Source organism: Ixodes scapularis, unplaced genomic scaffold (genome assembly GCF_016920785.2).
Source record: "Ixodes scapularis isolate PalLabHiFi unplaced genomic scaffold, ASM1692078v2 PGA_scaffold10__122_contigs__length_95168666, whole genome shotgun sequence".
NCBI lineage: Eukaryota > Metazoa > Arthropoda > Arachnida > Ixodida > Ixodidae > Ixodes > Ixodes scapularis.
Genome location: NW_024609836.1, coordinates 18130042 through 18154785, shown reverse-complemented (window position 1 = coordinate 18154785; position 24744 = coordinate 18130042). Strand labels below are relative to the sequence as shown.

The window sequence follows — 24744 nt, the reverse complement described above, 5'->3', positions numbered from 1 at the left end:
TTTTTTTAAAAAGTAGTGTTTCTGAAAAATAGTCTTATCAGCTTGTATAACTGCTGAAGAATGCTGTCAAAAAGTTTTAGTCCTGTAGATAAAGTATTTACTAAAAAAATGAAAGCCGTTTACAACTCCCTGTAACGCCGAATTAGAGCGCAGCTCTTGAGGAGGAGGAGGGAAGGGTACTGGGAGGTGGGTCAAGTGACCTCGAGGGGTGGGGGGTCACGTGACCTTGTGGGAGTCACGTGACCTTGGGGCATCACGTGACGTCGGGGGGGTCACATGACGATGCCGATTACGTCATCAGTGACGTCACTGATGACGCCATCAGTGGTGATGATGACGATGATGCGGATGCCGGTGACGTCATCAGTGACGTCACTGATGACGTCATCAGTGATGATGACGATGCGGATGCCGGTGACGTCATCAGTGACGTCACTGATGACGTCATCAGTGCCTATGACGTCCACGGGGGGTCAAGTGACCTCGGGGGGTATCCCCAGGTCACGTGAGCCCGAGGGGGTGTCACGTGACCTGGGTAACCATCGTGACCCTCGCGAGGGTAACCCTAGTAACCCTTGTGAGGGCAACTCTCATGACCCTCGTGAGGGTAACTCTCGTGACCCTCGTGAGGGTAACCCTCGTGAAGGTAACCCTTTTGAGGGTAACTAACTCTCGTGGTTCTCGTCATCCTCGTGAGGGTAGCCCTCATGAGATTAACCCTCGTAACCCTCACGAGGGTTACGAGGGTTGCGGTTACGCCGACGCCGCTGAAGCCGGGAACGGGCCCCTAAGAGCTGCGCTCTAAAATAAATTATTTTTCATGTACCGGCAGTCAAGCGCAATTCGTAAAAACACTTGTGGTCGCACAAATTTTCCATTTTCAAAGTGCGCTCGCTCAGTGTTCATAGGCCTAGCACAGACAGGCACCCCTCATTAGAAAGAGTGCTTAACCCTCCTTTTGGTATAGAGCTCCTTGCGAGACATTGTGCGCACCAAATGTGAAACCCCACAGAAAACAATACTGCACGCTCTCTTATTGGCCACACTGGTGAAGAAGGAACTCTGATTTGCTCAAACCTGTCACGTGATCCCATACTCTCTGCAGCGTGGAGTGTATGCCAGTCTCCTGCATTCATACCCCACCGACAAGGAGCCAATTCATATTGCTTGTTCCACTGGGATCGACTCCTGGTGCCACTTGAACCGAAGCAAGGCCCTCAAGGAAGCGGGAGAATACCCAGCATCTTGGCCACATAAGCTAGCCTTCTCCAAGGAGATGGTGAAGGAGCTAGTGCCCTTGCACAATCGCCTGTCACGGAGGGATTTGCTTGAAAGATGTTTTCATATGAAAACCCAGAACGCAAATGATGCTTTCAACGCTTTGATTTGGAAGAGGTGCCCAAAGGTCGCTTCTCTGAGTTCTGTCAAGTGTGCCGTGGCTTTCTCAGTCTTCAACCTGGGTCCTTGAGGCTTTGAGAAAGTTCTTTTTGAGATGGGCATTGAGCCAGGGAGCCACCAGACATCACAGGCTGTGAAGGTCACTCGGACGAAGGTTGCAAAGGCCCAAGTGAAGGCACTCGACTCCTCCAAGGCATCACGCAAGAGACAAAAAATGGAAGCTGTGGCCAACACACACAATGCAGAGGAGAGATGGACGTACAGTCCTGGAGCATTTTAGGTCAAGTGGCAAGTGCCATCTAAAGTGGAACACTACATGGATTTTCAAACGCAATTTCCTCAGCTTCATGTTTTGACCATTTTTTCATTGCTCAAAAACTATCGTTCGATGACTGAAGTACCTTCGTAACTGCTGTGTGGTTTTTCTGGAGTGAAATTTACTGGAGAACTCGACTATGTGCTTACTTTTTCAAAAATTGTTATTTCTTTCGTAAGAAAATGTCGACTTTTGTAACAGTAAAAACATGAATGAAATTATCCCCTTTTTTTAAGTTTACTTTAACACTAAATATGGCACTTAAAATTAATTGAAACCCACTACCGATTAGTCTAGTCACTCGTCCTTATATCCAAGCAAACAAATTGTGACATTTCGGTACTGTTTTGTAACGATAGTTTTATTTTTTTCCTCGGCACTAGGTGACATAGGAGTCTGTTACTCGGCACGAAATTGACCTTTACAGCTGAAAGTTGGTGTAGCCTCCCGAGTTTGCATGCCTAGTATACCCTGCTAATTTTATTAAAATAGCACCAGTACTCAAAAAGTACTGGTGCTATTTTAAGGAGAGGCACTCCAAGGGAGTGCCTCTCCTTAAAACCATCATTGTCCTCCTGAGAACTTTAGATGTAAAAGTAGCTGTAGCTTGGAGCAATAATCACCCCATTCTTTCCTCCCAATTAGCATATATATAGTTAAAACAACTTCTTACGGCGACGGCTGTTAGTGCCCCATTTGGCCGATATCCGTTGACATCCGTAGGCAAAAACTGTCGTCGAAGGGAGAGATTGATAGCACCGCCAGGCTTTGACTCTTCCCATCGCCATCGTTTCTTGCATCGCAGTCGTATGTTTGTTGGCATTAAAAAAAATTTGAGGACTGCCCTTGCACAACATCATCTACGGTAAAGTGCACTACTGCCCCTCCCCCGCCCCCTCGCTGCTGCCGCTTCAAGCTTTTGGAACATTCTCGGGCGCCTCTACGCAGCGTTTGCTCACTTCTCCGCCCCCCCTCGGACATGACCTGGCCATACTAGATTTTTTATTTCACGCAAGAAGCGGAAATGACAGTGCATCGCGCCGAGCAGAGCAGATGGAGGGCCAGAGCGGCACGAGAACAGCTGAGGGGGCAGGGCCCCAACTCTCGCGCGCAAGAAGCAAAGCACGAGTGCCTTTCGCGCATCTCGTAAAGCACATCTCCGACAACTATTCTATAACTCGCCGAGCCCCTAAACCAAATATCCCGTTTTTTAACTTCGCGACAGCTCCCGCTGTCTGTCGCAGCACAATGAAAGGTCATCCCAGTGATCGTAACAAACAACCCGAATGGGATGCAACATTTTGACGCATCTTTTACGAGATTTTTCAAATCAGATTTCAGATTAGAAACCTTCATTGAGAAACACGTCCATGTGCGACATCTAAGTAAGATACTACTCGCAAATATGTGTAAAAACAAACAACTCAAAGACTCCCACCGAGATAAGAAATTAGGATCATCGCATATCGTGCCTTCTGAATTCACTTTCTGTGGCCAACTTACAATGGCGATATTGTTATCTGTGCCCACGTCGCGCAGTGTTGCTCGAGACGTAATGTATGTTTTCATTTAAACGATGAAAGCAAGAGAGTCTGCTCGTGCTTTAACAAACAAATTGTAAGCAATTTTACTGCCATACTTGTTTTACAGGTATGTACACGCAGGTGTCACTCGCAAACCGCAGGCTTGCAGTACTACAACAGCAGACGTTACATGAGGGTAGGCATGTGGAGGAAGAGAGAGAAGCTTTGAGAAGGAGAGGCAAAGGTGTCACTTTATACAACCAAGGGCAGACATAGAAGCAGGCATTCCGGCAAAAGACGCAGCGGCACGAGTGCCCCATTTGCAAAAGATTTCCCTCTTTTGCGCTAGCACCGCGGCACATCATTTTGTCATTTATACCCATAAAGAAATGACACTGGGAGAGGTTATGTTTCCGTTCACCCTGCCACAAGTGGAAACATGAAGTGCAACAGAAACATTTACATCTCTGGGCAAAAGAAGGTTGTGCAGCTTCCAAATAACTTTGGTCACCAAAGAATGTAAGGGAGGCAGACCGTCGGCGAGCTCAAAACGACGTAGGTCACAAGAACCGCTCTCTTCACAACAAAAGGCAGACGTCGGCCCGTCTTTGCTATGCACACATGCAAGCAAGAACCACAGCCTCCCGTATGCTAGCCATGTTGTCAGCTTGGGGCATTCCCCACATTCCGTCGGCATTTGGTGCCATGAGGTTCCGTTTGAGGGAATCTCTTTCACAGCAAGAAAAACTGCAAGACCCGGTGTCTTGATGGTCGGCAATGCCCCGAAGCATGGCATACCGAGGAAGGATAGTCGTTGCCCTCAATCATCCCAATAATTTAGGGAAATACCGCGTCGTCGCTTCCCTCGCGAGCTTTTGGCAGAAAATTTTGTGTCGGAAGTATCTGCCCGGGACTTGGTATGAAGCTTTCCATGCACTACACAGTCATACAAGGAATGCTATTCGAAGCATCGGGTGCCCAGTCATAACTTCCAGCTAAGGAAAACTTGTTAAAAATTTGTCTTCAGTGTACCTTTAGTTACCTGTACCTCCTGCTGATTTTTGTTTGCTAGTGCAAAAATAGCCATTACTAAAATGGTCTATTATTAATATGTCTAGAAGTAGCTGATGTGTAGAGGGCACAAACTGCACTCCATCCAGAGTGAAAGTCAATTTATTCTTGTGTACCCTAGAAAGAAATGCTATAGAACTTGGTTGCATAACGCTGAATACTAAAACAGAACACTAAAAGTATGTTTACACGGCGCAATAATTCAAAACAATGGGCATGTGAGGATGCACAAATATTATCACCATCGTTAGTGCTGGGAAGGGTAATGATGACGACAATGCCCTTGCAGTGTTGTGCAAGTATCTCTCTGACATAATTTGTCGCGTGACCTGTTAAGGAATGGAAATTATTGGCAGATACTCAATGGCATACTGGCCATGCAAGAGGCAACAGAAAGCTGCATTAAAAGTGGAACTCGGAGGATCCATGTAGCAGGCAGCAAGAGAGACCTTAAAGAGACCTATGGCTTGGAACATTGGCAGAACCCTTTCGCTTGAAAGCATGAGTGAATCCAGCAGTGTGAGGGGCAGGAAGTTGACAGGCATGGTTAGCATAAAGGTGGCTATGGTAGGTTAAATGCATCGTGCATTGCAACGTCGATTGTCCCTGTAGATTCATTGAGGCAATTGAAAAGATGTAAGGGCACTTTTTTCTTTGCCCTTTAAGACGTTGGGAACGGTAGTGAAAAACATGGCTGAGTAACGTGCTCTGTTTCTCTGCACTCACTGCTGTGCATTGCAGAGCGTTGGGAAGAAAATCCCTCTTATTGCCAACGGTCTCCCAAGCACCGAAAGGCACGCGCGACATTCTTTGAGGGTTCGTATCTGTGCCAGAAAAACGCGTAGTTAGAAACTAAATTCTTGATGTGGCAAGGAAGCTCATTCAATAGAGCACCACGCTCGTGAGGCAAGCACAGCTGTGGTGTAAAGAAACCTAGCAAATAACGAAAACATGTGGTTTACTGAGAACTTAAAACGTGAGGTAAACGAGAGATCTCAGAGACCCAATCGTGCGTCAAAAAGAACGTTCAAAAGAACAAGAAAGAAGAAGTGCAAAATCTTCAGTCCATTTTCACTGCGAGATGAGAGCTGGAGAGCTTCTGAGCAAGCAACACAAACAGAAAGGGGGATCAGCAACATAAAACTGCAAACATTGTGCTCATCCTTTGTTTAATCTGTCGTAAAATCTATATTACACGGTAAAAAGTAAGAATAATCTGTTCATTTTGTTTTAATAAGAAACACAAAAAGAGGGCGCTCAAAAGGTGTACGACACGCCCGGTCAAGAACAAAACACGGGACAGACGTGCGAATATTCTTTCTTTAGGGTCTCTTACGACCCGCGCTGATTGATACGGCTCGTCTGTAAGGCTTTGCAGAAGAATGTAGGCTCTGAATTCGGCCACACATTAAAGCCTGAACACGAAACTGCTCGACCTTCCGACACCGCAGCACCCAACGCCGGGTGCAAAGAATGTCCACCGAACTGCGTTGTTACGCATCAGACTTTTAATAACAAAACACAGAACTGCGGCGGCAAAGAGAGGGCAATACCCGTCTGCGTCTTCCCGTCTCTTTCACAACCGATGATCAAAGCATAATACTACATTAAATAACTTATTACGGCGTGTGTGTATATATATATATATCTTTTTATATAATCTTTTTTGTATTTCTTCATACAGCCGTCTCTCACTAAAGATCCTGGGTGCTGTCTCGTCTACGTTGATGCAGTTGTTGCCTGCATCTTATCCAACTCGAAAAGAAAAAAAATCTCTTTTCTATAAAAAAAGAAAAAAAGAAAGAGATGCTTTAAAACAGTTAAAACTTTTGCCTCGGGCAAATACTGGCAATGTTCCGCAGACGCCGCTTGTTGCCCGACGAAGCCGCGCTTCCGCTGGGACAAGAGAAACGGGCAGCCAGGTTTCTGGCAGCGCCGTTTCAACGAAGGCGTCTGGCCGACTCGTGGGCGTCTTCCCGTGAGAGTTAGCTCTGCGACTCGTAGCTCGAGGAGAACTGCTCGCGCGCATCTTCCAAGCCCAGGCCGAGATCCACCGGACTTGGGGGGCTGCTCAAGTTGGAGCTGTTGTTGGAGGCGATGGAGTGCCGCGGACTCGACTGGTGCCCAGAGTCCTGGAGCGTGTGCGGGAAACACCGGCCATGTTACAAAAATTGTGGCAAACCTCCCGGTCAATTTGTGCACATTTTACCGCTTCCTGCGGCGGCCAACTGACGTAAAAAAGGCAAATGTTTTAACCATTACTCTCATTTGTACGAAGTTTGGAGGACATATAATTCGTTGCTTTGAAAGAGGGTGCCAAGTTTTGAGTTTATAAATGAACCCTTCAAAGAGTTGTGCAAAAGTACATCAGATAAACAATCCCCCCACGGAGGAAAACTCATTAAAAAATGACAATGATAATGGCCTGTAACTATGATCGTGTTCCAAAATGTATTCAATCTCGCTCAGGAGTAAAGGTTTTGTACCTTGTTGTATGAAAACCTACTCGCGTACAACATTGCTCTACACGATATGACTCGCTAGAGTAACTTGGATTATCGTATTTGCACGAATATAACGCAGGCTTTTCCTTCGACATTACGTGCTCCAAAACGCAGCTCACGTTATATTCGGAACTGAGTTCAGACATGAGGCGCACTAGTCTGGAGAAAGCCATCCCTCCGGCTCAATGCAGGAGATCGGGTGGGAAAAGAAGTGGGGGTGTGGGAGGGCATTTATTAGCTATTGGGCCATGCGAACATAAAAAGCATTTTTATCGCTTTTCTGTTTGTACAATGCACGCTAAAAAGCACGCTGCTGAAATACACGTCGCAGAGATGCAGTGCGCCACGCAGGAATGCGGGCACTGGCCAATTCAAGCCAAGTCAAGTCAATGCAAGTCAAGCCCAGGGCCGTGTATTGGGAGAGTTTGGCCAGTTTATGATCTTGCTGCCGTAACGCACCCCTCCCCAGTGAGCCAGCCAGCCAGCGGCTCAGAGTGAGAGGCGCGGGCGCATGCGCATGAACTCCCGGCTGCTCCCAGCTGTGTAGGAAGGGCCGCCATTTTCATTCATTCGCCTGGTGGAATGTATGGGATCGACATCCAAATTTCACTTCTTCCCTTTTATTTCGCTGGCTCTGGCTAGGAAATGATATAGCGTTATTCCTCAGTGGGTTAAAAAAACTAACAAATGAATTTTTCTCTAAATGTTTCATCGCAAACTTTAATTCAGGCGAAAAAAAGTTGGCCCGTAGCAGACGACGCATAGCCTCAACAGTCATCTCGCCGAATGTGTGTTGCGTCAGAATGGCGGTCGTTTCCTCTTTGCCCCCTCCTTCCTCTCGCTCCTTCGGCACTCTCACCCCTTTTCCTTCACTTTTCTCCTCTCCAGTGCCTTCGTTGCCGTGCCCACTGGCCAGATTCTCCCAATGTACGGCTCCCAGACCATTAACAGTGTTCACGCAATCGTGCAACACGAGGCGTTTGTTTATGCGGTGGGAGGAGAACAAGAATGAGTGTGATCATGCATCGAGTTCAGCAGTCTTTTCTGCCTGCGCATTTTTTAGTTTCTGCTCCAGACTGGTCTGGGTTTGTGCCTTGCTTCTACTTCGTTGCCTTGCTTAGCTTGTGGGCTGCCGAGGAGCTCACAGCACACGCCGAAGAAACAGGAACTACCAGACAAGCGACGCCGTGCTGCTGCATATCTGCGAAGTCGCCAAGTGAATTACAAACGGAAGGACCTGAGCAGTGAGGATGAGTGCAGTTGAAACATAAACTGATATTTCTTCGATTTCCGTTGCCTTTTCACTTCTGCTACGCCCCCAGTGCGGTAAATTTACGTAACCTCAAATCGCATTATAATAATAATTTTTTTTCTTTTTTTGAGGGCTTTAAATTTGCTTTTGCGGTATATTGGTGGGCGCGTTATATTCGTGAAAATACGGTACTCGGAGCAGTCTGGCCGCCGCCCACCGCTCCGACTGACCGCCCACTGCTCGATTATGCCGCAGGATGACAATGCGATTTTGCCTGCGCACATGGCTGCAGACCGTCGTATTTGGCAGGTCCAAGCACCGCTATGTTATAGCATCGCCGACTGCCGCCACTGCTTCAAGCAAAGAGCGCAGAGTGTGGTGTGTTAGGATCTTTTCCTTCTTCAGCTCTCAACAGCGCGCTGCCGGAGAAAACAAAATAAACAGACTCGACGAATGCACACTGTGCAGTGGTTCTTTCCGCAGGCGGTGAGCAGCGGAGAGCCGAGAGGATTTTTCTTTCACTGCTCAATGCTTGCTTGTGCCGTGGCAAAAGCCACGGCACGAGCAAGCATTGAGCGGTGAAAGACCTTAAGATGCAGGACAAACAGAATTTATTTCCCAGCCCAATGCTTGCACGTGCCGTGGCTTTCTTTTTTTCTTCTTTTTTTGAGAAATTCTGGCTTTCGTTTTATCAAGTGCATCCCGACGACAAACTACATCGTGCCGTGTGGTCTCGTTTCACTTTTGGAGTTGATTTCTTGCAATGGCTGCCAAAAGAAAGGCAACGCAGGCGTCTTTGTTTTCCTTTTTTTTTTCGAAAGTGGTGGCAAAAGATTGTAGAAAAAAAACGGAAAAACAAGTAGAGTGTGCATTTTTATACCTGCGATGTGCAATTTCATAAAATATTGCAGACCCCCCCCCCCTTTTGCTCGCATGGTGGTCATGTACACCCCTAAAAATTTCCTGGGGAGAACCCTGGTCACTCTATACTGGACCACCTGTTACCTCAAAATGAATGCCTCAATTTGAGTTTAGACCTTCCATAGCTATTGGCATGGCAACTACTGATGGATTGCAAAATTGCATTCAGATCCTCTAATCCCAGAAGTCACGGAAAGCACGCATTTAAGTATCACGCTCATTCGCAAATTTCTCTGTAAATTTCTCAATAAAAGATGCAACGATCCACAGTATCTCTGCATATAAATAGTCAAACCCACTGATAATGAAACCAGGAATAGCAAAGTATTGGTAATAAGTAACTAATGTTTGTTGCGTGCTGCTGCTGCTATAGTTTCAATGTGACTTTAATCTACTTTTAACAAATGGACTCGAGGCAGCACCATGGATATAACAAAAAAAAAAAAAAGTGCCAAGCTGAGACACTTTTTTCTGTGAAAATGATCACAAACTTCCGTGCCACAATACTAGAACAAAGCAACGGTAGCACTATACTGCAGTGCGTTTTGGAGTTGCACAAATTTCTCTGGGAAAGCTTACGCCGCCCTGCGCTTGACGGATTTTGCTTCGCTGCCCCCCCCCCCCCCACCCCCACCACATGATGCGACCTTACTTGCTTGCTTGTGGCCTTGGCACCATTGTGATGGAACGGGGGAACGCAAAGAAAGGTGGAACGTCTAGTATTGTGCAAATATTCAGATTTTCTAGTACTAGTTTTGAATATTATGCTATTCATACTTTTCAAAGTTTTGATAATGGCAGATTATCCCTGCAAAACACACTTACCGAGCATGGGTGCACTGCAAAGAAACAACACCCGTGGAAGCGAATTCCGTGGGCGTCACTTCACTGCAGAGCACCGGTGCTTGGTTAGGAGTGCACTCAATGGGGTTAACCTTCTGCGATCGATCGACACTTTAAAAAGTATGAAAACTATATCACAGTCACATGCTTAAGAGAAAAATACTTTCAAAGCAGGACAGTGTACGGGCACGCCTGAAGAAAGGAAAACTGTGAATGTTAATATCTACACTGCAGCAAATTTTCAAAGCTAACCATGGCTATGATCCAAGAGTATATGTTACGCAGAGACGTCCTGACAACCTGTGTTCATCATTCGCGATTGTATAATTTTCAAGTCTGAGATTGAAGAAAGGATATTTGTGTGCAGCAAGGAGATTTATAAATCCTCCCAATTAGGTATAGCTCCGCCTCTCTGCAAGTCTATTTTTATGTCAAATCCATAATTTACTTACCCTCCCAATGTAGGCATTAGGTTTTCTGAGGCTACAGTCCATAGATATACCATAATTAAATTAACTTCACTTAGAAATGGACAAGCGGAAGCTTGGAAACATCGTTCACGAGTTCTGCTGGGTTTTGCTAAGCATGGTGCAACAGTAGCAAAAAGCTCGGAGAAACATTCGACTTTAATTTAAAAATATTCAACCAAAACCATTATTCGCTTTGAACTCAGAAAAATACTGCCGGTACATGCTTAACAAGTCCCTCACAGCTGGGTGAGACGTGCCGCCATCCGAAGAAAGCGAATGAACATCCATTTGCATGCATACACGTGCACGGCTCTGAGCACAAATCTAAGCGTACCGACCTATGAGCTTCGCGCGACTCTCTCGTCGCCAATTCTTTCCCTACCGACGTATCCGTTTCTATTTACTTTCGGTTCTTTTCGTGTGAATCTAGGTGCTCAAAGCCCACAGATGTGCACGTGGAATAAACCAGTGTGCCAACGTTGCCTCGCGTAAGCTTCCTGTTTCGTCTACTCCCGGTTCCTGCATTTTCTCCTATCGTACGCTTTTTACGTGGACCGCTATTCCCTAATCCAGGTTTTCCGCATTGGTAGACAACCTAGAGGTGCGTATCGATGGGCCTTCGGCATCCTACAGGGTTCTCGCCACCAGCTTGCAAGTTTAGTACAGAATGTTGCGCACATGCAACGGTGAGTACTTTGTTTCTGAGGGCCCTCTTTCGTTGTTACGTGCTTTCATGGCCAGAGTAAGACACTTGCAATCAAATGCGGAGCAGCCTCTGAAGCCGCGACTAAAGAAAAGCTAAAAAATACTGAGGGGAGTAAAACAAACATATTAACTACCTTTGCACAATTCTAACCTGCAGTTTTTTTCGCCAAAATCGACACCCAAAAATGGTACACGCACGTTACAATCGAAACCAAAACCGCAACTCAAAATAAAAATGCGATACTCTATATAAGATGGCTAGCCCCATCGCCATCGTGACCATTTGTTTACATTCACCATTTTGGTATCCGTATCACGCGCATTCTCTCGTGTGTACGAACTTATGTCTGCCGTTTTAAGATGGAAAAGCAAAAGAAATTCTACTAGCAGGTGTTATTTAAACTAAAGGCCATCACGCTGGCAGGAAAAGGTAACAACGGAGCAGCACATTCTGGCCTCGCAATTCCAACAACCCGACGAGCTCACAAAGCGCTGTTTGCAAGACGACCCTTCCGGGGACAATGGTCACGCACTCGTACAAGCGCAAGAAGCGCGACACCTAAACCGCTTTAGACGAAAACGAGGATTATCTCCGTGGATGGCAAAGAACCATCATCGGACTATGACAACGGCGAGTAGAGCACGGTATTTATTTTTGTGTTGGCGAGCGTTTCATAAAATCTGTTCTACGAGGTATGTGTTCAACATTCATTATTTTACCCGCGCGGTAGTACTGTCGAGCCCGGTTATAACGAAGTTAACGGGATTCGGAAATCACTTTGCTATATCCGCTTTTGTATTATAACCGACTTCGGTTATAACGAAGTGCAAAAGGAAATGGGAAATCGTGATCGCTCAGCTGTAGATGCTATTTCATTATAACCCACTTCGTTAAAACGGGTCTCGACAGTATCAGCAGCAATTTCTTTTTAATGCGAAAGCATTAACTGCCTCATGGTTTCAAAGTGTCATGAGCTTTGAAACCACGCCAAACGACACCTTAAATCCTTTCTCCAAGGGAAGCCAGCTCCCAGCTATGAAACCACGCGCAAAGCTAACCAACGACACTGAAATTCCCCGATTTCAAAGGAGCGGAGTAAGGCTGATGGATTTTCGGCTTCAATCCCATTGATTGGCACGCATCGACAAGGCTACCGTTGGCCGGACACGCAGCACCATAAGGTGGCCAATCGTTAAAATTGAAGCTACGCGTCAGTTTCAACGACTGGCCATCCCATGGCGAGGAGAGGCGCCCTCTCCTTGCCGGCAGAGCGTGCCGCTATGCCGTCGACGCAAATACGCTGCAGACGAAATAAGGAAGTGGAAGAATGATGTACATGCTTTCGCATTCACAACTCGTAAGATGTGCTTAGGTGTACCTCGAGCCATCTTTAAATATCTGAGAGCTAAATCTGCCGGCACGTTAGAATTATGCAAACACGGTACTCTCATTTACAAACAATTGGCTCTTAAAAATAAGATACATTCCAACGTCGCAAGATTCCAGCTTCGAGATTGAGATGTGCGTGTCATGCTCCCAGGGTGCAACACTTCCCACATTCAAAGACGTGAAATTGCAGAAAGGAGAGTGGAACTTAGGTCAAGCATTGCTTTATACATACCGTCCCTTGAAAATGGAAACAATGTAGAATTACGACAGAGCTCAAGCAACCCCCCTTTTCCCTTCCCAGCGTGGCTCTGAAACTGCACCTGCGACAAACACCGTGGATTCTCCGAGGCCTCCATGCGCAGAGATCATTTGAAAATTTCAAATTGATATCTAGGCTTCAATAAAAAATAATGTCGCCTTTTTATTCTCGTTAATAATTTCTGCCACGTTAAGGGCCCACCTAAAGCATTAAATTCAAGGGGGGGGGGTCGTACTATGCGCGACACGGGGGACAAGAAAGACTGCATCTCTCGAGGTGCTGCCAATCGCCATCGACTGCTGACGAGCACAAATTAGCGGCTGTCCGGCGAGTCCATGCGAGAGCGACGAACACGTCCCAAAACAGAGGGCAGCTATATTTACCTCACTTCGCAGTGAAGGCTTCATCTTAATTTCATTTGCAGTTTGACGTTAAGCACCACATTCAATTGAGAAAGTTCCAAAAGTTGCTGGCAAGACGATCAGTGGACCTATCTCACCGACCACTTTAGTCTTTCTGCACGTGCTACAACCTGGCTGGAGCTCTGCACGTGTAGAGCATGAGACGGCACGAGGCCTGTCGTGAACTGCCGTTTTCCGCCTGTGAACTAAAGTTATGGCGGCATCATGCATGTGCCGAACGTTTGGTGGAATCGGTCTATTGGGCCGGCCCATATAATCGCTGTCCCGCCACGCCTTGGGTAAGCACGGCATCCTCGCCATCCACGGTGTTTGCCCGCAAGGCGTTGCGCGAGGGGCAGAGGGCGGACTCACGTCGTGAGCCGAGGAGGCCTGCGGACCGGAGGTGTGCTCCTGAGAAGAGAGTGATCCGTCGGGAGAGGCTGTCAGCGACGACTTGGCAGTTCTGTGGCCGGGAGCCAGGGGGGCGGGCCGCTTGGGCTGCAGGGGCACCCCTGCACGGAACAAACGCTTTCTGCAACGACCGCACCAACTCGCAGCTGGCTCCACAGCCAATATCATTCCCACGTTTCCCAGGCTTCCCAAACAGCTTTTGCAAAATTTACCTGCCAAGTTAGTGGAAGAGAGCCACCAGTCGGGACAATAATGTTGTATCGGTCTCGCGACTGAATGATAACCAATTGCAATCGCTCAGTTTTGATATTCATAACCTCCACCACTTTAATAATAATAATAATAATAATAATAATAATAATAATAATAATGTTTATTTTTGTATGCCCCAAATCAACCAGCAGGTCTTCACTTCATTGTGCGAACAAGATACATGCAAAAAAAAGAAAAGAAAAAAAAAGAGAGCGCAGAACAAACAAGAAAAAGGTCAGGAACCAAATATACTACACTCAATTCACACATTAGAAACAAACCCTTCCACATTGCTTCATTAAAGGGACACTGACACCCCCCAAAAAAATTTTTTTATTTTTTGCCAGGCGCTTCATTATGGCGTCGGAGGACTACCCAAACAATATTTTGCAACAGAGTAGCGTATTTTTTTAATAAAGCCAAAAGACGCAACTGCTCGAAACCGAAACCGAAACTTGACGGAGGTCGGAGAAGTGGAGAGAAGAGAGTGAGTGGCGGAAGTCACGTGGCTACACCCTACCGTGCGTTTTTTTGTTTTTTTTTTTAGTTTTTGTTTTTGTTTTTTTGTAGCAGACGACACGACATGCGGCGTGCGATGCGGCGTGCGGGAACTGCTCGAGCTGCGATTCTTTTGCAGTTATGTTTGTTCCGCTCGTTGTTCTGTACTCTAAGATGAGTTGTTTTGTACATTGAAGAGTTGGAGATGAGTAGTGAGTGCCCGTGGTGAATTTCCATGATCGGCTCCGAAAAGAATACACCCAAGATGTTGCGTGAAGAGCTGGCTTACATGTCCTGCGTCCGAAAAAAAGTGGCATTGTGCGACAGAGTTTACGAAAGATCAACGGGATCGGGACCAATGGCTGGCTGCAATTCCTGTAGAACATTTACGGGCCTCGGAAAGCGGACGCTACCTGACTTATATGCTCCTTGCATTTTGTGGAAAATGATTACATCGAGTTCGCAGGTGTCAAAACGAAAATCCCATACCATTTAGTTCAGCGAAGTATCGTCCACAACATTTGTTTGTTATTTTTTTTGTTTCTTCAGTGATGATTGTAAAAAAAAAAAAAAAAAAAAAAAAAGATATGTAAACATCAAAAAATGTTCGACAAAAAAAAAAAAAAATTGACGGGGGATCGAACACGGTCCTACGGCGTGTGAACCGGACGTCTTTCCCACTGATCTACTGGGGCACCTCGATTCTGGAGGATCTCTTTCCTTAGGAATAATTCAGCCGGTAAACTGTAAGTTGGAAAGTTGGCTGTCGATTTTTCTCTAGCAAAAGCACTCCCGGGTCGAAGTCGGGAAGCACCACGCTTTGGAGACATTCGCACCTAGTAAAGAAATCGTACGCGTGCATATTCAACTCGAAGTAGACACGTCGTGCTTGACGTTTGCGCGAGCGATATCTTCAGCCACGAGAAGGGAGCAACGGCTCGGCGACGTCTTCGTTTAAATCGGCTTGGTGGCCGGGCGTGTCGTACGGGATGAATACCAATTCTTTTGATCAGTCCCAAATTTCTCTTTTAACGGTAGACAGAACTCGCCGGTACCGCGAACGACAGTTCTGAAATAGAGGTCCCACGCCCGTCGTCCGCTGCCATCGCCGTCCCCGCGAGACCCACGATACGCGAAACGACGAACGCACAGAATGCTTCCGGTTGTGTGTGGAACTTTTTTTTTCAATCAACGTATTTACAGCTTTTTAGAAGCCACAAAAAATGGGTTTCATATTTTTTTCTATTTTTAATATTGAGTGTGTGCCTTCAGTGACCCACGACTTTGATTAAATTTGGTGGTCGCATCGATACCTTAGAAAACGGCCCGTGACCGCGAAAAGGAGAGTGAGCGAGACTCGAACCGGCCAGTTCTTGATCGGCGGTTTTCGGGCGGAAAGAAACCGAATTTCGAGCCGCAAATTCTGTTCTGGGTAGTTGAGTTCTCATATGTCACGTACAACTAAAAACCTCGGCGAGCATAAATACCCTGTCAGTGTCCCTTTAAAATAGGAAAGTTGCTTAATAAGGTTATCCTCGTATTATTGAGCTATTAAAAAGTGATTGTAAGCGCATTAAATATGATGGAAAATACCTGGTATGAACGTACCAATGGCAGAATGGTTTCTAGTCTAATGATATAGGACACAAATTTTTACGTCTGCTAAAAGCATACTATTTTCTACAATATCATTTACTAGCTCGTATAAAAATTTTAGGTCACGCTCTGCTGTTCTATCATATAGGATCCTCAGAGAAATAAAAAAAAAAAACTTTCAGCTTTTTAACTCTGGTGAAGAAGGAAGACCAGCGGAGCTCTACAATGGAAATGGCCGGCCGCAAGTCGGCAAGCCAGTGGAAAGGCTGCCGCCATCTATGAGCGACGGCAGCAACCAGATACATGGCTTGCTGCCGTCGATCATAGATGGCAGTAGGTGTCCAGAGTTCAATGTCTTTGTTTCTTTGCGGGGGACACAATCCTGGGGAAACTAGCTACATTATAAATCAAATCGACGTATAAAATAGCGGCCGTAAACAATGTGAATGAGCCTCGTCGGCACATCTTCCATTTTTGCTTTTTAAGAAGGAGATAATTAAATCCAAGCGATGGAGCAGAATTCTACTAACCTCAATCTAACAAAGGCAGAGAATAAATTAATGATTGGTGCTGGGTTCTTGAAGAGTTGTGTAATGCGTGATACAATACCCAACATCCTTGTCACATTGCCAATAATAAAAGACACGTGAGTAGCAAACGTCAGTGCGCTATCTGTGGACACGCCAAGGTCTTTTACAATAGATAAACATTTGATCAGCTTTCCAGAACATATTAATCATACTGCAACACATTGTGACATCTGCACGTCGACGAGACATTGGTTTTCAATGGATCTGATGATTAAACGTTGGCTGAACACCATTGGACCGTTCGAGATACATTATGACCCAAGAATATCACAGTGGATAAGAGAAAGCACATTCATAAAAAGCTTAAAATTATCTCGAAACAATAACAGCTGCGCATTTTCTACGTGCAAAGCTAAGTTGTTGGCAAATATTAAAAACAAAAGAGGACCAGCAATGAATCTTTGGGGGATATCGGAAGTTGAAAAGAAAATGTTTGAATAACTGCCATGTATGTGAACTTTGCTGGGACGAGAAGATAGGTAACGAACGCCCCTTTAGAAGTTTGTGCTGGCAACTTAGTAACTTCCAGCAGAAGTAAAAAACCGGTTGTGAATGACACGCTTGAACAGTTTAGAACACTTCGACAAAATGACCAGCACTTGAAAGACAAAAACGACACAAGGACCACAAACAAGTGCTAGCTCACAACTGATTGTGTACTACACTCATTCTCACCTCGAGAACCATGGTAAAAAAGCACTGGGCTCCTTGTGAAGTGTTGCTTATTTTACCCTTCATATGGTAAATTAAGGTACACTGTTAGTGCCACTCCATCGGTGCTTTTCCTAATTTTACCCTTGTATTGATAAGCCCCAAAATTTACCGCCCAGGCTAGTGACCTAAATGAGGACCTTCCACCACCACACTAGCAGTTTTTAGGACAACTTTTAAGTTTCAAGAGAACAACAATAAAAACTGGCAATTGCTTGTCTGCACTAACAGTGTTGTGCTATGTTTTTGTATGTACAGTCGCCGGCCATATGAGCTCCCCCGGCCGAACGCCGACCGGATCAGCGAAAATCCCGCACGCGGCGCGCCGAGCGTTGCCGCGTTTTGGGAGCCGGGCTATTGGAACCAAACCATTCCTTTATCAAAGGGGTAGACGCATAGATTTTATTGGGATTCCAGCCTTTAGAAGTGTGAATCACAAAAACATGGCCCATTAGAATTGCCGTTTTCGGGTGTTGGCCCCAAGTGTCCGGAGATGATGTTATAACTGCTGATAAACTGGAGCTTGCCTTAGGCGTAGATAAAGCAGCAGTGTTCAATCGATGCTTACAAATGTAAACACCTTATGTTTGATATGATATTAGGCATTGCAACAATGATCCCTCGTCAAGCGAGAAGTGACCGACCAGGAGGCCATTTGCAAAGTCATCGTGTAGAGTATTACCCTTGGCGAAGCAACACGCTACTGAGCGCAGAACAATGGAGTCTCCTCGATAAACCGCGTTCATGAAAAGCGTCTGAATCTTTATTCTGCTTCGACACAAATATTTTCTTTCTGTTATCTATAGCATATCCTTATAGAAAAACTAAATTATTTCAAAATCGCTTGTCATTGTCTAGTCTAGGTTTAAGAAAGATTGCAAGAAAGGGGGGCTTGTGCGTAGGACTACTCTTCGGGTAGGAAATATCTAAAATGACAAACCGGTTTTGCAAATAAAAAAGTAGCATATAACACATCAGAGATATTATGTATTGAAGAATTTCGATAAGCCGTCTGCGTTAACCTACAACCAGAAGAGGGATTGTAATCGGCCGTGCTTCAGACTCGCGTTCCAAAACGCGGAATCCCGATAAAAGCTATGCGTCCACCCTTCGATAACGGAATGGTTTGATCCCAATAGCCCGGCTCCCAGAACGCGGCAACGCTCGACGCGCCCCATGCGGGATTTTCGCTGCTCCGGTCGGCGTTCGGCCGGGGGAGCTCATATGGCCGGCGACTGTACATTTAAGAGGGGACATGGGCCTAAAGTTCAAAATTTAGGCCCAAAACAGTTTTATTAATTTGAGGTTTTTGGTTTTAGAACTTAATTAAACACCCATACACTAAATTTGTTAACCGTACGCCAAACATTTACGTTGATATAAAATATTTTCAACACATTGTGGAGTTAAATGTTTGAATGCCTCTTTCTTAGTTCCACTTTTTGCTGCAAATTTTATACGAAGGAAACTTTTGTTCGAAGGTAAAAGTATTCCGATACTACAATCAAGATGGTTCCGAAGGGAAATTTCCTGGGTAATCTGGATACCTACTTTATTATTTTTTTTTTTTAAGATGAAGTCCTCATAAGAAAAAAAACAAAGTTTTCAAAAATTGACATAGGACAGATATGCATCTCATATTTTGAGGTAATAACTCTTCCTGAAATATTTACATTTGAGTTATAAAAACTAAGTAGCCCAAAGTCCCACATCCCCCACTTTATAGACAAGGGGTCAAAATGGAGCTTAATAGCCTCATTTGCTTATCATAAATTTCTTAACGAAAAGTGACACATCTTCTTATACAGGTGCATAAAATTGTCCTAGAGAGCCGAGAGTTTGCACAATACACCTGCACCAGACAGTAAATCTCCCCTGCCAATTTCATTCCGATCACTTAAGTACACTTGAACCTCAATTTAACGAACTCACCGGGACCCGCTAATTATTTCGTTAAATCAGGCACTTCGTAAAATCAAGAAAGTCATTTTGCGGGCACAGGCTGCGCAAGGAATCAGAATTCGTTCGTTAAATTGGGAAATTCGTAAAATTGGGTTTCGTTAATTCGAGGTTCAACTGGAAGTGAAATCTCTAGCCAGTGTACCCCCATAACACCAGGTGTTTGTTATGTTGTGAAAAAACACAAATTTAAAATGCAAAAAGCATCAATTTTTCCTCCGATAACCAAATCTCGCAAGAACTACTTCTAACAATACACAAACTATCCACAAAACATGCTTTTTTCTTCAGGTCACAAGTACAGTCTAAGCTCGTTATAACAAACCTTGATTTTGACCAAGATTTCGGTCTGTTGTAAAAGGAATACGTTGTATGCAGATATGAAGTTGAGTCAATGGTATGTAGATCGAAACCAACCGAGCTTCACAAATCGGTATGTTATATCCAAATGTCTGTTGTAACCAGGTCTGTTGTAATGAGCTTAGACTGTATAGGTGTGGGGCGAAACCAATAAAAATGCAACGGTGCTTACACAGCCACTTTACAGTCATTTGAACAAGTTTGCAGATGCCAAGACACTAGCAGCCAAAAGGTAACGAAAGCGGAATAGCCTCCCAAATACAACTTGACTAGAAACTCAAGGCCACCGTGGGTGAAAGATAAGCAAACCCCTTTACGAGGGAGGTACCACTACTAATGTCAAGGTTCATCTTCTCAGGTAACAGAATGCTCCCCAAGTTCTCTAGCTCGCTGCTCCACTTTGTCCGTACCAGGTGCAATCTGGTAATCGGATTTATTAGTTTTAATTAATGTTTTGGTGTCTTTTCGCACCGAAAATTGGAGTCTCTGTGGTGTGACCAGAATGTGGTTGACATTTAGACAATAAAATAAACGCTAGAATTTCGTTGCTGTGCCCTTTTAAGGAAATGTCGAGTTGGCCCCGAGAAAATATTGCTCGTAACTGGGGCCGCAGATGAGCCAATGCATAAAAATGCCCCTTTCCCACTGAACTAACTTGTAGTGCAAATATAAAAAAGTTGATAAAAAATATGTAGAGCCCTTCCACTTCACGTGAAGATGGAGGACCAGCAAAGCTGTTATCTTTACGACATCTAGGACGATGCCTAGAGGAGGACCTCAAGGGCAACTTCTTGGACAACCTCAAGGACGACGCCTAGATGACGTCTAGGACGACGTCTAGGATGACCCCGAAGACTGCCTCTAGGACGACCTCAAGGACGACGTCCTGGACGACACTAAGGACAACTTCTACGATGACCTCGAAAACAATGTATAGGATGACCTCAAGGATGACTTCTAGGACGACCTCGAGGACAACTTCGAGGACGACAACCTCTTGACCTCAAGGATGACGTCTTGGACGACCTCAAGGACGACTTCTAGAACGACCTCAAGGACGATGCCTATGACGACCTCAGGGACGATCCCAAGGACAACTTCTAGGATGACCACAAGAACAACATCTAGGACGACCTCAAGGACGACTTCTAATACGACCTCAAAGATGACTTCTAGGACGACCTCTCGAACAACCCTCGGACGACGTCGTCCTCGAGGACAACTTCAAGGACGATGCCTACAGAAATTCAGCCTTTCCACTTCGGTGAAAACCAGAGTGGAAAAACTGGAAAGTTGCCGCCATCTGTGAGCAATTGGGCAACCAGACAACCGGCAAGCCGGTTATTTGGTTGCCGCCATCGCTCATAGATGGCGGTAGCTGTCTGCAGTTCTGTGTCGACATTTGTTTGTTTACGGACACAATACTGGGGAAACTAGCCCTTAACAGCTCCGCTGTAAATATTATACAAGCTCAATCATGCTGACCAAGACTAATAAGCGCAGAATGTGTGATAGGCCTTCCAGGGAAGAAGAGAAGGGTATCTGAACAGCTGCACCTAACGAAAATTCGCACTTGTTTCTGACACACCCCGCGAGATGGTGCAGCACAACAGAAAAGGCCACAAAGCACAACCAAGTTATTCTTTTTTTTTTTTTTTGGTTGCCTTTCGCAAAGGATTGACCAACCTTGGGTTCTGCTTTCGAGGTGTGACGCTTGAAACAGACCTGGAGGTTTCACAGACTTCACCCAAGCCCTCTTCTCCTCCATGGCTGCAACCCCCTGTGCCGTCTGCAAACCATACCAGAAAACAAGGATGTCTAGAAAAGTTAAGCACACTTTTCACCCTATTCAAAATACTTAGTTAAAAAAAAAATATTGCAGAAATAAAACATGCAAGCAATAACAGACACAGATCTTGCAATATGCAGTCAAAAGTCTGTATGATGAACCTAGGGCTACGAACATTACTGTCCATTTATCAAATTAAACTAAAGTTATTGCTCATTTTTCGTTGTATTCATTGTTTCAATTCACCACACCAAAACTCCCGTTTTGCAAGGTATAAATGGCCGCCACATTGAATTTTCGGGGTAAGAAGTAATTGATTTCATGTAAACTATCACGCTCGCACACAGTACCGACAGGCATGAAGAACGATGTGTGCTAGGGCAACTATTGCCGCGAGCCCTGTGCTACAGCCGTGTCCGCATTCTTTTATAGCGAAGCTGTTATGCGCTAGGATCTGGGAAAAAATGTGTCCACGGATGTTGACAGAAAACTCCCCATTGGTCGTGGCAATTATGAATAAATAAAAATAAAAAGAGGGGGCGACCAGCGGGAGTCAGCCTTCCTTGGCATTATTAGATAGTGAGGTCCTGATCCTTTGTTATCATCTCTAGGCATCGTCCCTGAGGGTGTCTTAGAAGTCGTCCTTGATGTCGTCCGAGAGGTTGCCCTAGGTGTCGTCCTCGAGGTCGTCCTAGAAGTCGTCCTTGAGATCGTCCTAGAGGTCGTCCTAGGTGTCGTCCTAGACGTCGTCTTCTAGGCATCGTCCTAAATGTCGTAAATATAACAGCTTTGCTGGTCCTCCATCTTCACGAGAAGTGGAAGGGCTCTAAGAATTTTTTTTAATGTTTTTGGGATAATAAAGATAAGAAAAGAGCTGGGCAGCAGCATTTTTTTCACAGCCAACCTGAGAAAAAACAATAAAAAACTTTCAGCCTTTACACTCTGGTGAAGAAGGAAGACCAGCAAAGCTGTACTATGGTAGGACGACCTCAAAGACGATGCCTAGGAAGACCTCAAGGACGATGCCTAAGACGACCTCAGAGACGACGTCTAGGACTTCTAGGACGACGTCTAGGGTGACCTTAAGGATGACTTCTAAGACGACTTTAAGGATGACTTCTAGGACGAACTCAAGGACAGCCTCTCGGACGACCTCAGGACGACGTCTAGGACGACCTCGAGGACAACTTCTAGGATGACGCCTAGAGAAATTCAGCCTTTCCACTCTTGATTTCACCAGAGTGGAAAGGCCGGAAAGGTTACGCCATCTATGAGCGACGGCGGCGACCATCGCTCATAGAGGGCAATAGCTGTCCAGAGTTTTGTGTCAACATTTATTTAGTGACGGACACACGAAACTGGGGAAACTAGCCCTTAACAGCTCTGCTGTAAAATGCACAATTCTTGACTTGTTTCTTGACGGTCGACTGCGTCCTCAACAATTTCACGATTAACATACAAACGTCCCTTGGTGCCCATATTTTTCTTTAGAACTCTTTTTGAGTCACAAGTTATTTCAATATCGCGTTCAGCTTTGGAAGCTGGTCTCGTTTAGCTTGGGGACAAACTTCCGGACATCCCGACTGCGCAAGTCAACAAGAAAATAATGAACTAACTTTCGCTCCATTGCTTCCTAAACCAGCGTACGGTCGCCGACTGCTTTTAGGACTTGGGGTGGACCTTGAAATTGTCAGAATAATCAAGTGGTTCGAAAAATCTCTTTCATCTAAATTATCAAATTTCCGTGCATATTCCGCTGCGTATTGGCCACTTTCCACTTGCTTGATGTCAAGTTTAAGTTCTCGTGCAACTTCTGCTTTATATTGTTCACTTTTTCACTTGTTTGTCTCCGTTTGATCACAGTGCTGCGCTTTTTATCGCCTTTGTTAGCACAAACAGCAAAGTTGAAGTTGGCGCCATTTGGCACTATTTGGAGACAACGTTTAGCCTACCAAGCTCGCTTCAATCCTAAGCCTATTGGCAAAAAAAAACCTTCGTGCTCAAAGACCACAAAAACGGCAGCCGGCCACTCTTTTCGCGGTCGCCCCTGAGAAACATGGACCACGAGAACAACTGGAAGAACCACAAGAATGGGCAGACGACGGCCATGTTAGTTATAGCCAAACCGGAAAACCCGACAATAGCCTCAATTCAGCTTGTTTATTGTATAGGATGTGGTATTGAGGCTACAGGGCAAAATCAAAACAACCAAAATGGCAGCGGCTGTCTTGTAGTTGTAAACTGAGGAAATCACGCAAATTATGTCAGAAATATAGAGCAATAAGCTTTATGGCATCCAAAATTTCGGTCAGTGTTATACATTAACTTCATGGGGTGAGTGACGGTTCAGCGAAAACGTCCGAATAACCAAACGTGTCTGAAAAATCAGCGTCTGAAAAATTGGCCAAACTCGTAGAACAAATGACTTGTACAACAAACTGTTTGATCAATGTGGAAGATCTTGATATAAAGGCATTCGACGGTGGTGGGAGACATTAAGAGGGATGGAACTGGGCAAAGCAGCTTTGAAGCAATCTTGGGAGCAGAAAGAACTGCAGCTTGGAGCAGGCTGGAAGCAGCAAAAACGAGGTCTTGGAGCAAGTTGGGAGCAGCATACGAATTTTAAGAATGTTAAAATACTAGAGGCTAAATGTCACCTGGCTTTCAAAACAGACAACTCCATGTGAACTTAACGGTAGTTTCAATAAACATTTTAGTTGCAAATATTTTTCACAAAATTACGCACAAATTGCACAAAACCTACAAAGTAAAACTGCACATGACAGTGCGACATGTGATGAAACTGACTTGCAAAGAGGTAAATATAAACAGGTAGAAACAGCTTTCATTGCTCAGCATTGACGAGTAAAGTATTCCGAAAAATAAAAAGGAAGGAACAAAAATGTTTTTTCGTTTTTCAGTGATTAGAACAGGGGTGGCCAAGCTGCGGCTCGCAAGCCACCTGTGGCTCTTCTCGTGTTAAAGTGCGGCTCGCGGCTCCCTCCTCTACCCCCTCCCCCCTTTTCCCCGCCACCCTCCCGGTCACACGAGCACTTCCCCAAAAAGAGAAATGGAATGTGTTTTAAATCGAAAGACAGGTTGCGGTTTGGTAGTCTGGTGCTACAACTACCTTACGTACAGTTGAACTGCTTTTGACTCTGATATATTGAAAGTAGTTTGAGTTTCGTTTATTGCTCTGCACAAATGTTTGCCCCCCACGGCTCTTGGAAGTTTTGTGGTTTTGTTTGCGGCTCTAAACCGGGTCAGCCTGGCCACCCCTGGACTAGAACAAGATAATAAATGTCCTCGTACATATAACTCTATTGGGACTTCATCAATTTCTCATGAATAGACTTAACGTTTTCGAGATTCAGAGTCAATTTCGCATTAGCCTCTGCTAACAGCACTTGTCCAGACTCAATCTTCTCCATCTTTTTTTCTTTTTCTGAGATCCAACTCAACCAATGACTCGAGCGTAGTCCACGAGCTCTCCTCGTACTCGCTTCCTCCACATCACTGTTCTTC

At 45.2% G+C, this 24744-nt stretch overlaps 1 protein-coding gene across 4 annotated transcripts in view; it reads right to left on the bottom strand.

Annotated features, from left to right (window-relative positions):
* Positions 1-3316: 3316 nt before the first annotated feature.
* LOC8026993 (serine/threonine-protein kinase MRCK alpha) overlaps positions 3317-24744 on the bottom strand; it is a 187130-nt gene continuing 165702 nt past the window's right edge. For all 4 annotated transcript variants that reach the window (XM_029966709.4, XM_029966711.4, XM_029966710.4 and 1 more), the window contains exons 41-43: positions 21117-21219; positions 13426-13565; positions 3317-6440 (exon numbers count right to left, since the gene is read on the bottom strand). In XM_029966709.4, coding sequence (XP_029822569.1) covers positions 6294-6440; positions 13426-13565; positions 21117-21219 — 390 coding nt within the window. In that variant the 3' untranslated portion in view covers positions 3317-6293. The remainder of the gene's footprint in view (positions 6441-13425; positions 13566-21116; positions 21220-24744) is intronic.